General features: G+C 56.8%; 1 protein-coding gene across 1 annotated transcript in view; it reads right to left on the bottom strand.

Moving 5' to 3' along the window:
- Positions 1-12,150, bottom strand: part of LOC102244411 — a 112,642-nt gene that overhangs the window by 41,105 nt on the left and 59,387 nt on the right. Inside the window, exon 13 of the mRNA XM_014538281.1 lies at positions 7,681-7,775. Within this exon, the coding sequence (XP_014393767.1) occupies positions 7,681-7,775 (95 nt within the window). The remainder of the gene's footprint in view (positions 1-7,680; positions 7,776-12,150) is intronic.

Genomic DNA, 12,150 nt, shown 5'->3' with positions numbered 1-12,150 from the left:
GGGCAGGGGGCAGGGGACAGGGGGCAGGGGGCAGGGGGCAGAGGAGGAGCAGAGGCAGGAGGCACACGAAAACCCTGTCCGCGCCCTTTGCAGAGTGAGCTTCACTGCACACAAATAGATGCTGTCGGTGCCCCGCTGGGAAACGCCGCAGATCCCGATGGATTCTGGGAGAAGAGCCAACTCCCCCTCCCAGAACTCTGTGGCTGGGCTTCCCCTGCCTGCCACCCCTCCCCCTCCCCCCACACCCTCCATCTGCCAAGAGCGCTGCCCTGACCCCTACTCCCCGACACGCACCCGTCCCATCAGGCCGCACTCCAATTACTCACTCATGGGACGCAGTCCCTCAGGGCTGGCGCTGTCTCGCATCTGTGCCCCCATCACCAGCCGGGCCAGCCCCAGCTTGCTCAGTGCCGGGTGTGGGAGTGAGCTGGGGGCGGGGCTGTCTCGGGCAGGAGCTATTTCCTCCCATCAGTGGCTCCTCCCTGCAGGACTCAGGTGCCTCTGGGAAACGCTGAGAAGCAGGGATGCCCTTCTGCCCAGACCCACACCAAGGGACCCTCCCGGGAGGCCTGGGAGTGAGCCAGGGTGGTGGTCAAAGCCCCTTCAGGCCAGAAAAATGCCAAACGTGGGGATGCTGGGGAGGAGCCTGCAGGGAGGAGGGGTGGGAACTGGAGGTCAGGAGGGGAGCGGGGAGGGGGGAGGGGGTGCAGAGGAGGGATGAAGGGGCTGCCTCCCCCCTTTCCCTCTAAAACTGGAGAGACAACGGGGAGTAGGGCTGAGAGTGGACTCCAGGACCAGCCCCCTCTCCCCTGGGCCCCTGAATGATCTACTGAGCCTCTCTGTGCCTCAGTTTCCTCATCTGTAAGGAGAGATATGGAGGCGGACTGCCTCGCTGGGCAGCTGTGAAGGTGAAAGGACCTCAGGGAGTGAGCGCCTGGACACGGCCGGGGCCTGGTCAGCGCCGGGATGTGTCTGCCGCTGTGTTCAAAGTTCATGAACCTCAGACCGATCGATCCTTCCCATGTCACCACTGTCTGTTATCCTTCTGCCCAAATACCATCAGTATGAATGTCTCAAGTAGGAGAAATGAATAGTAAATATGTCTTAAAGCAGAACTCTAGAATCCCAAAGACAAAGAGAGCTCCTAAAAGCAACAAGGGAGGGGGGGGGGAGAGGGGGGGAGAGAGAGAGAGAGAGAGAGAGAGAGAGAGGGAAGAGAGAGAGAGAGAGAGATATGGGGGGAGATTACCTAAAATATGTGGCAATTACAGCAATAGCAGGAGTCTTGATAGAAGCCAGAAGACAATGGAATAACATGTCACATCACCAAGAAGAAATAGCTGAGAATCCAGAATTTTATATCCAGCTAATGATCATTCAATAAGGAAAATAAAATAAAGACATTTTCAGGGAAAGACTAAAAAGGTTTACTTCTAAAATGCCTTGCTGATAAAATACTAACAAAATAAATAAAATAATAGCAAAAAAAAGTGCTCCAGAGAGAACTAAATTAAACCCAAAAGGAAAAAATAAAATACAAGAAGAAACAGTAAGCAAAGAAATTGGTAATCTAAACAAGTATTGACTATATAAAATAATAATGACTAATTTGAGAAGTATAAAAATACAGAGTGAAAATATATTATTGGACAATATGAAAGATACAAAAGGAGATATCAGAAGTAAAGCCTTCTAGAATCCTGTGTACAGGAGGAGGCAGAAATATTAAGCTAGGAATGCACCTTGAAACTTTAAAGACTAGCTGTGTTCCCTGGCCGGGGTTGCTCAGTGGGTTGAGCAGCGTCCCATGCACCTAAAGGTTACCGGTTCGATTCCGATTGGGGCCTGGGTTGTGGGCTCAATCCCCAGTAGGGGGCGTGCAGGAGGCAGCCAATCTATGTTTCTCACATTGATGTTTTTCTCTCCCCTCCTCCCTTCCTCTCTCTCTAAAATCGATAAAAGCATATTTAAAAAAAGAGTAGTTGCTAAGAGAATAGAAATATAATATATACATGGGGTGAAAGGTAGAATAATGAAAACTTAACCAGTTTAACAGAAAGCAAGAAAAGAGAAAAACAAGGAGCATGGCAAAGACAGGGTAAATAATAGACACAAAATAAGATGATGGAAATAATTATATCAGCTATTACAATAGTTATAAATGGACTAAACTCTCCATTAAAAAGACAGGGATCATCCTATCGGATTTCTAAAATACACGCTGTTACCAGAGACATTCCTAAAATATAACGACAGAGAAAGGTTTGAGGGGAAACTTGTACAAAGCAAATACTAACCAAAATCAATTCCCTGTAGTTATTTAACATTAAAGAAAACAGACTGGAAAACATAAACCATGATTAAGAATACAGAGGTTCACTACCTAATGAAAAACAAAGATTGATAGTCTGGTAGAAAAATACTAGCCTGGTGTGCACTGAAAAATATAGCCTAAAAACACACAAAGTACAGTTAAGAAAATTAGAGACATTGCTAAATCTACCACAATAGTTGGATGTTTAAATACATCTTCCTCAAACTCGACAGACCACATACAACAAGACAAATCGAGACAAATTTGAAGACCACATTTAACAAGTTTGGTATAATCATATCTGTATTGCCAATACTAACTAAGTACATATTATTTTTAAAATACATGGAGTATTTGCAAGCAGTGACCATATTGTTGGAAACAGAGCAAGTCCTCACAAGTGGAAACGATACTGAGGGGAGCAGTGTGACCAGGTTACCGGGTCCCTTGAACAGGCCACTTCTCTCCCTGGGCCTCAGCTTCCTCAAATGAGATAGTTGAGTTAATTCATCCCCAAGTCTCAGAGAACTGCTCCTTAAAAAAAAAAAAAAAAAAAAAAAAAAAAAAAAGAGAAGGACTTAATTTGGGTCCATCCCTGTTTCAATTCTGCTTATTGTCGCCCGGATCAGGACACATTTCCTCTCTCCTTGTACAAACCTGTCAAACCCACGCATAGTATGATGGCAGTTTTCTTTTCCTTTTAATCGGTTAAGACGAATGATGCCTCTTTCCGCCTCGGCTTCCCCCTAATCGTCCCAAGTTTGCTGGGAGACAAATGGCCCTCTCACCCAGCAGCCGCCTTCCTCCCTCTGCGCGCGTTTATCTTCGCCCTTGATTTATGACGGGAATGGGGGGCATCCATCACCACGCGGCCCCTCGGTCACCGTCCACCACCAGCCAGCGACCTCCCACACATCCCGTCTCCGCCGCCTCCCGCCCCTCCCAGCCTTTCTCCACACCAGGTCCGCACGGCCCTGCTGAACACGGAGCCACCCCCCTGGTGGAAGCTGCCCCGAAGCTGGGCTGTGGCTGGAGGGGCCTGGAGCTCACATCCCCGCCGGGGCTGGTGAGGTCCAGGTGCCCCCTGGGCCCGCCCTCTCCCCGGCAGAGCCTGGACCCTGGTCTTTGCGTCTCAGCATCCAGGCCACGGGAGCTCTGCTCTGCGGTCAAAGGCTTTTTTATCGGTTTATCTGTTTCCCACGCTGCACAGCTGGAGCATCTGGCAATTGTCTGGGGTGGGGGAGGAGGAGGGGGACCACCAGATGTTTGAAACTCCTCCCACCCTTCCCCGTACCTGCCTCTTATTTTGTCTCTTCGGCCCAGTGAGCGGGCATCCTTGTCCGAAGCAGCAGCACTGACTGGCCTAAGACACGAAGGGATTTGTCCAAGGCCGCCAGCCCGAGCAGGGACTGGAACCCCGGGTGCTGGCCCCTTTGCCACTGTTGACACTCCCCCCTCCCCACACCCCCGCCCCATAGCTTCCCTGACCCGTAGAGATGGGCGGGGGAAGGAACGCACATGTATCTGTTGAGGGTTCATTTACGCAGCAACATCTCCCACACTGCCGTGTGCCCAGTGCTGTTCTAGAACAGGGCGCCCGGTTCGGCGCACAGTAGACACAGCCTCCGCTCCACGGGGTAAACCCTGCCCAGCACACACAACTACTCCAAGCTCTTTCTCCCATGAGGCCTCACTGCAGTCTTGGGGGGGCAGCCTCTCCCCATCTTAGACTAGGTGGGGGGATAAATAAGGACTCGTCAGTAAGGGTGGCATCCAGGTTGGGCCGACCCAGACCCGGGCTTTCCGCAGTTCACGGGGCTCTTCCAGCCTCAGCAACGGGGGTGTGCGTGCGTGCGTGCGTGCGTGCGTGTGTGTGCGCGCGCGCGCGTGTGTGGACGGTGCTGACATCATCTCCATCTTATTTGAGCAAACGGTGGGCTTTGAGGCCCAGAGGGATCCACTGGCCTCGCCTGCAGCTGGTGAGCTGCCCGAGGGACCCGCTCTGGACTCCATGACCTACCCCACGCTCTCCTGCCCCCAACGGTGTGACAGTGCACTGCGGACTGTCCCTTCACTGTCACTGAACACAGCGTGACCTCAGCTGGGAAAGGTCTGGCTGCAGGGGATACGGTCACAGCATCGGGAACGAACACTTCTTCACTGTGAGATTCCACTGTTTTTGTTCACTTTTTGCATTTCCCCAGTGTACTCGCATAGGCATGTATTAATATTCAGAAGCAGGAAATGGTTGTGGGAAGTGCCCCTTAGCGCCTACGGTGCCGCTGTGGTTCGCACTGGGCGCATCGTAAAGGCCATTACATTATTCCAGGTCTCCAGGCGCCTGACACGGCTACCCCACAGGTGCTCCGCCGCGTCCTCACGGTGAGAGCGGTGTCCCGCGAGGCACGCAGCGGGCTGCCCAAGGCGGCCACCTCTTCTCTGAGGCTTCCAGCCCGACAGGGCCCGCGGTATCTGCATGGCCTTGTTTCTGTTCATTTACCCTCCACAAGCCGCCGAGTTTCCCGGGCTCCCATTTTAGATCCTCACACCTAACGTTGGGGTTTTGCTGGGGCTGCACATTGGTGTTGATATCCCGGCAGGCATAGGTGTAGCCTGGGGCTGTGTGGTGTCTTTTCCAGACAATTCCATGGAGTGTTGGGGGGTCATAGTAAAGCCCTTCACCCCAGCTGTGCCATCTTGCTCCATTGACTTCACGGGGCCACTGTGACCCCTGCCACGGCCCCCAGCTGGGAAAGCGGGGTGTCCGGATCTCACCCCGGCACCTCCCACCCACAGCCCGTCCTCGGGTTTATGACAATCTTAATAAAACGCCAGTGGTCCCGCCACTTGATGTGCGTGGGGAGGTGCTTGGGGCTGAGAATTTTATTTTTTTAAATATATTTTTGTTGATTTCAAGGAGGAAGGGAGAGGAAGAGAGAGAGAGAAACATCAGTGATGAGAGAGAATCACGGATCGGCTGCCTCCTGCACGCCCCCCACTGGGGATCAAGCCCACAACCCGGGCATGTGCCCTGACCAGGAATCGAACCGTGACCTCCTGGTTCATAGGTCGACGCTCAACCACTGAGTCACGCCAGCAGGGCAGGGGCTGAGACCTTTAAAAACCTTCCATGAAGCAGGGCCTCCCTGTGTCCTCGGGCCCAGCTGCGGCAGGAAGGAGTGAGCAGAGGGTTCTCTTGGTCAATGCGCTCTGCTCGTGGGCCTGGCGACCCACCACGTCTTCCGCAACCTCCCTCCAGCGAGTATATGAGGGTCAGCTCGGCACACGGGTGCCCCAGGGGCCTCGGAGGTCCGAGTCACTCCCATGGAGGCTCCCAAAAGTGCCTGCATCCAATCTGTAACTTAACACTCCCCTGAGTCCTGGGTAGGGGGCACCACCCCACGATGCCAGCAGGATCTGTCCCTCTGGGCGCCGATAAAATCAGGGCTGCTGCATGCAAATCCCGGAAAGTATGAGTGTGAGCTCTCAGCCTAGCCCCCAGGCACACGCCAGCCACCTGACCTGCACTGGACCCTCATAATTGTTGCATGAGATGTGGTGGAGCCAGATGTCGCCATCCAGGCACCTCTCCAGGCACCCACCTCTGTGCACCCCTAGGGCCCTGTTAACACTCTATTACCTTGTGGTCTTGCCTCTCTCTGTCCTGCAGGTCTGTGATCACCGGGGCAATGTTTCACCTTTCTAACCCAGAGCCGATGGTCAGTGAGCATCAGACAGTGAGCGAATGAGTGAGTGAGTGAGTGATTGAATGAGTGAGTGAAGGAGTGAGCAAGCGAGTGAGTGAGTGAGTGAGTGAGTGAATGAGTGAGGGAATGAGTGAATGAGTGAGTGATTGAGTGAGTGAGTGAAGGAGTGAATGAGTGAGTGAAGGAGTGAGTGAGTGAGTGAGTGAATGAGTGAATGAACGAGTGAAGGAGTGAGCAAGCGAGTGAGTGAGTGAGTGAATGAGTGAGGGAATGAGTGAATGAGTGAGTGAGTGAGTGAGTGAGTGAGTGAATGAGTGAGGGAATGAGTGGATGAGTGAGTGAGTGAGTGAATGAGTGAGGGAATGAGTGGATGAGTGAGTGAGTGAATGAGTGAGTGAATGAGTGAGTGAGTGAAGGAGTGGACAGAGCCTGGAACAAGACAGCCTGGCACTCCGGTCCCCCCAAGGGGACAGAGCTACCCTGCAAGCCAGCACTTGGGCAATAACCTTCATGACACAAGAAATACAAATACGAAGCTGAGGAAAGATGTCACTTTATCTGTAAGATGAAATGTGTGGGCCTAGTAATGATGGTGCAGAGAAGACGCCTGTATGAAGTGGACTGAGACAGATGGCGTGTAATAAGCACCAGTCCTCCCAACAAAGAATTCCAAAAAAGCAGAGTCTGGAGCTGCCTGCCCTCCCTCCTTCCCCTCTCCCCCTCCTCCATCCCTTCCTGCCAATGTCCTCACTCCCATCCCACCTTCCTGCTGCCCCAGACCCCCTGCGGTAAGGAGTGGGGGCGGGGAGGGAGCCCTGGGTTGGCCCCAGCTCCCCTTCTGCTCTTCTCTGAATCATTTCCTCCCCCCGCCCGAAAAAGCAAACATGAAAAGGAGAGTAATATATTCTCATCCAACAGAATTTGTACTTGAGACAACCAGTTCCAGTAAAACCTGTGCTTGGAAACACCATTAAGAGAAAATTGAGCAACTAACTCATGCATTTGTTCAACAAACACTTATTGAGTCCCTAGTAGGTACCAGGCACTGTTGTAGGCACTGGGGTGCGCCCCCCCACACACACAAAACCCACAGTGCTGGAGGTGGTAGGAAGTGGTTGGGTCATGCTGATGGGAGATTCGCTCGTACACACACACACATACACACACATACACACACACATGCAAACACCTGGGGGGTGAGGAAAAGGAGAGGGATTGAGAGAGAGAGAGAGAGGGAACAGAAGCTGAGCTCATCCTCAGTTCTTCCTCTTGCCTGTGACCTTGTAGCCTGTGAAGGGCACTCATTTTGGCCCATGGAACATTGCCTGTCTGGGCCGAAGTGTCAGGAGGCACTGCATGTTCAGTTCACCCCCCTGTGTGCCACAGACCTGGCCCAGTGGCCAAATCCCCAGGAGACCGTGGTGATGGGGGAGCAGCCTGAACCCAGCCCTCAGCCTAAAGCAGAGGCTCCCCGCTGAGCCCAGCCCATCACCCCCCCACACACACACCCCCCCCACACACACACACACACCCCTGCAAGTCAGCCTGCAGACCTGAGAGTGAGAGAATGGATGTTGGAGGTCGCTGAGTTTGGGCTGGTTTGTCATGAGGTATTATTGAAGCTACAGATGATTAGCACAGAGAAGTTAAGTGACTCACCTAGGGACACACAGCTTGCAAGCAGCAGCCCCAGACTTCCTTGTCCAGGGCTCCTTCTCTCCCCTCTGGCTGGGGCTGGGGTAGCGGTCTGTTTCCTAGGAGAGGGTCAGGACACAGGGCTCAGACGATTTGGGGGTAAAAGGGAGAAATGAGTGGCCTTGCTGGGCAGCGGCCTGATCGCCTGTGAGCGGAGCCCAGCCTCCAGCCTCCTGTTGGGGCTGTTCCCAGGTCAGGCCCTCAGAAGGTCGGGCCCGAGTCAGGCTCAGCAGTGCAGGGGGCGGGGCCGGGAGGGCCACACAGAGGAGACCTGCGGCCCCTGCCCCTCCCAGCCCTGCCGGCCTCAGCTCCTGACCTGCCCCTCTGGGTCTGAGGCTCCAGAATCCTGGCTACAGTCACCAAAAAGCACCCCCTCTTGGGGGTCACAGCCCACAGGCTCTGTGTGGACTCGTAAAAGGCTCTGCTTCCTCCGAACGGGCACAGCCTGTTGGCGAGGAGGGGGCAGGGATGCCGCCCTTTGCCCTGGACCGGAGGCTCTGTTCACACACAACCCGCGCAGCCGCCCTGGAGGAGCGAGGAGCATGGCTGCCTGGCTCCTGCCCGACAGCGAGCCCCACCCTGCAGCTGCTGGGAGCCTTCTCTGCCTGCCAGGCACCCAGGACGGCACCAGCACACAGTAGGTGCGCAGCAGTCGGCTGTGTCCAGTGAATAAGCCAGCAGTGACAGCAGGGAACTGGCCGCTCAAGGAACTGGAACTTAACGCACCAGCTTCTGTCTGCAGGCAGGTGTGTGTGTGTGTGCGCGCGCGTGTGCATGAGTGAGTGTGTGCATGTGTGTATGTATGTGCATGTGTGTGTGAGTGTGCGCGCGTGTGTGCATGTGTGTGTGCCTGTGTGTATGTATGTGCGTGTGTGCGTGAGTGTGCGCGCGCGTGCGCGCGTGTGTGCATGAGTGTGTGCATGTGTGTGTGTGCCTGTGTGTATGTATGTGCATGTGTGTGTGAGTGCGCGCGCGTGTGTGCATGAGTGTGTGTCTGTGTGTGTGCCTGTGTGTATGTATGTGCATGTGTGTGTGAGTGTGCGTGCGTGCGTGTGCATGAGTGTGTGCATGTGTGTGTGCCTGTGTGTATGTATGTGCGCGTGTGTGTGAGTGTGCGCGCATGTGTGTGCATGTGTGTGTGTGCGCGTGTGCCTGTATATGTGTGTATGTGTGTGCGCGTGCGTGAGTGCGCTGGGGATTCTGATTCTGGGTTTGGGTCCAATGTGAGGCAAACACCAGGGTGGCCGTGCCCTGGAGATGGGGATGGGGGACAGAGCAGCAGCTGGAGACAGTGAGAGCCCAGCCCCCACCCCCACTTCCCCACCTCCAGCCTCGCACCTGCTTCCTGTCGCTAAATCACTCCCAGCCTCCAGGAGACAAGCTGCTCATCTTAGCAGCTCTGGCCCCGGGGAGCACTTGGCTGAGATCTATAGCAGGGGGACTGGTGTGTGTGTGTGTGCGTGTGCGTGTGCGTGTGCGTGTGCGTGTGCGTGTGTGTGTGTGTGTGTGTGTGTTGGGGAGAGAGGTGGGAGGGGTGAGGGAGGAGGAAGGGCAGAGCTCAGGGAGTAAGCCAAACGATGGGGCATCTGAGCTAGGCCGTGGGCAGGGGGACGGGGCTTTGGAGCGAGGCAGGCATGCGCCGGGCTGGAGAGCTTTCTAGTACCGGATGGAAACAGACGCCACGGATTCGTAAGATAAGCAGCTGGTGGAGCGAGCGTCAGCCCGCTGAGCTGCCAGCCTCTCCCGGAGCCCGCGGGGCCCTGGGATCCCGCCCACGGGCATCACGTCCACTCGCATCCCTGGACCGATGGGCCCATGGGCCCTCCCACCCACTGGTTCAAGAGACATTGGGTGGTGCCCGCGGTGTGCATGCCGGTGCGGCAGTGCGGCTGGGAGGCAGGAATACAGAAGAGGCGTCTCTGTCCTCAAGGACCTGCGGCCCCATCACCACCACTCAAGGGGTCCCCAGGTCGGACACCACCGTTATCATCACTTTGGCCATTTCAGCCACCACAGCCACCAGCTGTGCAGCATCCTGGCCGGTCATGCTGGGTTGTGGTCTCTTTTACCCCCGGCCCCTGTGTTCTGGGACAACGACGCCGTAAGCTTTGAGCACCGGGAATATGATGAAGAGGACGTGAACCGGTGAAGCGGGGGGAGGGGAGCAGGGGGACGCCGGCCAGCTGCCAGCACTGCTAAGCCAGCAGCATGCACGTGGGTGGGGGGGGGGGGGGGGGGGGCGCCGGCCAGCTGCCAGCACTGCTGAGCCAGCAGCACGCGTGTGGGTACAGATGCGGGCGTCTTGTCCCGGGAGCGCTCCCTCCGGCCCCTGCTCACACTCTGGGCCGCCCTCGGTGGAGAGGCGACAGGGGAAATCCATTAAAGGAAGCCTGTGCGGGGAACCCGAGGACCGTCATCAATCATGTTCCGAAGCCAGAAACCACTTATTAACGCGCGCTGTGAATTGCCGCCTGGGGCTGGCACTTTGGGCCGCCTCACGTGGCCGTGGCTTTGTGCTGTGGTTGCAATGGTGGGGGGCAGGCTCCAGCGCTCTCCTTCCTCGGCTCTGGGCCCCCGCCCTCCGAGAGGCCATCACGGGCCTGACCAGCCACATGTACATACAGCCTGGTCAGATGTGCCGGGCGGGGGTGCAGGACCTGCTCGGGTGACCAGGCAGGGTCAGGCGGGATCTGGGCACACGGAAGCTGGCCTGTTCAGCCCCCACACCGGGAGCGCCACTGTGGTGACCCGAGGCCTCTGGCGACCCGCCAGATGGGCCAGCCCGGCCACAGCGGCAGAAAACGATTTGTCAAACCGGCTGTCAGCAATCAACAACGGGGGCCTTCCCTGGGGGCCTGGCCAGGCTCTGGGAGCGGGCATCCTGAACCCAGCGAGGTAAATGCACCCCCCTCTCCCCCCCGCCACCCCCCTAACTACCACTACCGCAGTGGTCCCACCTGGGCTTTTAGGCAAGTCAGATGGGAGGTTGGCCTGGCCGGCGGCCAAGCAGCGAAGTGCTAAGTGAGCTTCTCTCCCTGCTGCCTGGTTCCCCTGCCCCGGGGAGGCGTGCTGCGTGCTGTGTGCTGTGTGCTGCGTGTGGTGAGCCAAACATCTGCTCAGCAGATCTTTTCCTGAGCACCTGCCAGAGCAGGTGAGAGGCGGGGGCCGGGCCACCCTGGTCTCCCTCCGGGTCCCCGCCTTGAGGCTCCTGGAGAGGCAAATGCACCAAGACAGAGTGGCATGAGCACAGTGTGACCAGTGAGGGAAGTCAGGGAGGGCTTTCTGGAGGAAGTGCCCACTGAGGTGGGCCCTGGAGGTGAGCGGGGGCTGACCAGGGAGTGAGGCCTTGCAGGCAGGGGTGGGGTCGGATAGGAAACGGGGGTGGGCATCTGTGTCTTTCTGTGATCACCACGTGGAAGGTGCCGGAAGGAATCCCACCATGACTCTCCCGTCCCATTTAGCGTGTATGTTTAGTTCAGGGGAAGCATTTAGAAAAGTCAGAAGGCATAGGAGCCTACAGGGCAAGTCTCCTGCCCACCCTCCTCCCAGTTCCCGCCCCAGGGGCAAACATGTGCCGATTTCCTATGAACCCTCCCGAGACGGCGAGACGGCCTATATATTCTAAGCAGGCGCACACAGGCGCACACACACGCACACACACACATATGCACACGCGCACACACACACACCCTCTCGCCCCGATGGCAGCGCACTCCACACTGCGCCCCGCACCTGCTCTAACACGTCAGCTGGATTGCACCTGAGACCATGAGATCCTCCTTCACGGAGTGAACAGTCGCATTGTCCCCATTTGCGTTGTCTCCGGTCTCGGCTGGTGCTGACATGTGCTTGCGTGGACACCTGCGCACACACGTGTGATGACGCCTGAGGGTCAGCTCCCGGGAGAGGGATCGCCGGGTCCCAGCAGAGCGGCACTCGTCTTTGAGAGTCCTGGCCACCCCCACTCCCCTCCCCACTGTGCACGTGTACAGCTTCGCTCCCACTGGCAATGCCGGGGGTCCCTGTTGCCCCCAGCCCCTCCCAACACCCACCTGATGTGTTGATTCAACTCAGCATTTCCCTTTTGAGCCCCTGCCATGGTCAGGGTGTGGTTTGAAGCCCACAGGCCAGACATCGGGGTGGGGGGGCGGGGTGAGCGAGTAAGTGTTTGCTCCCTGACCCCAGTGAGGGACCGTCTGTGTTTCAGCCCGCAGGTGCGTGGGCCCGCATGGCCTCAGTGCAGGGGCGCTGGGATCTGCCCGCCGGGGGAGAAGGCTGAGGAAGCCCTGGGCAGTTCGGAGGCCAAGGAAGCAGAGAGGGGGCATTTGGGCCGAGCCACAGAGGGCGAAGCGGGGAAGCGGGCGGGCATGGCCAGGGGGGCCCCTCAGGAGGGGACAGGCTCTGGGCTGTGCTGTGGGCGGGCACTGTGCCCGG

This window comes from Myotis brandtii, unplaced genomic scaffold, assembly GCF_000412655.1.
Source record: "Myotis brandtii unplaced genomic scaffold, ASM41265v1 scaffold188, whole genome shotgun sequence".
NCBI lineage: Eukaryota > Metazoa > Chordata > Mammalia > Chiroptera > Vespertilionidae > Myotis > Myotis brandtii.
This window is presented reverse-complemented; position numbering and strand designations above follow the sequence as displayed.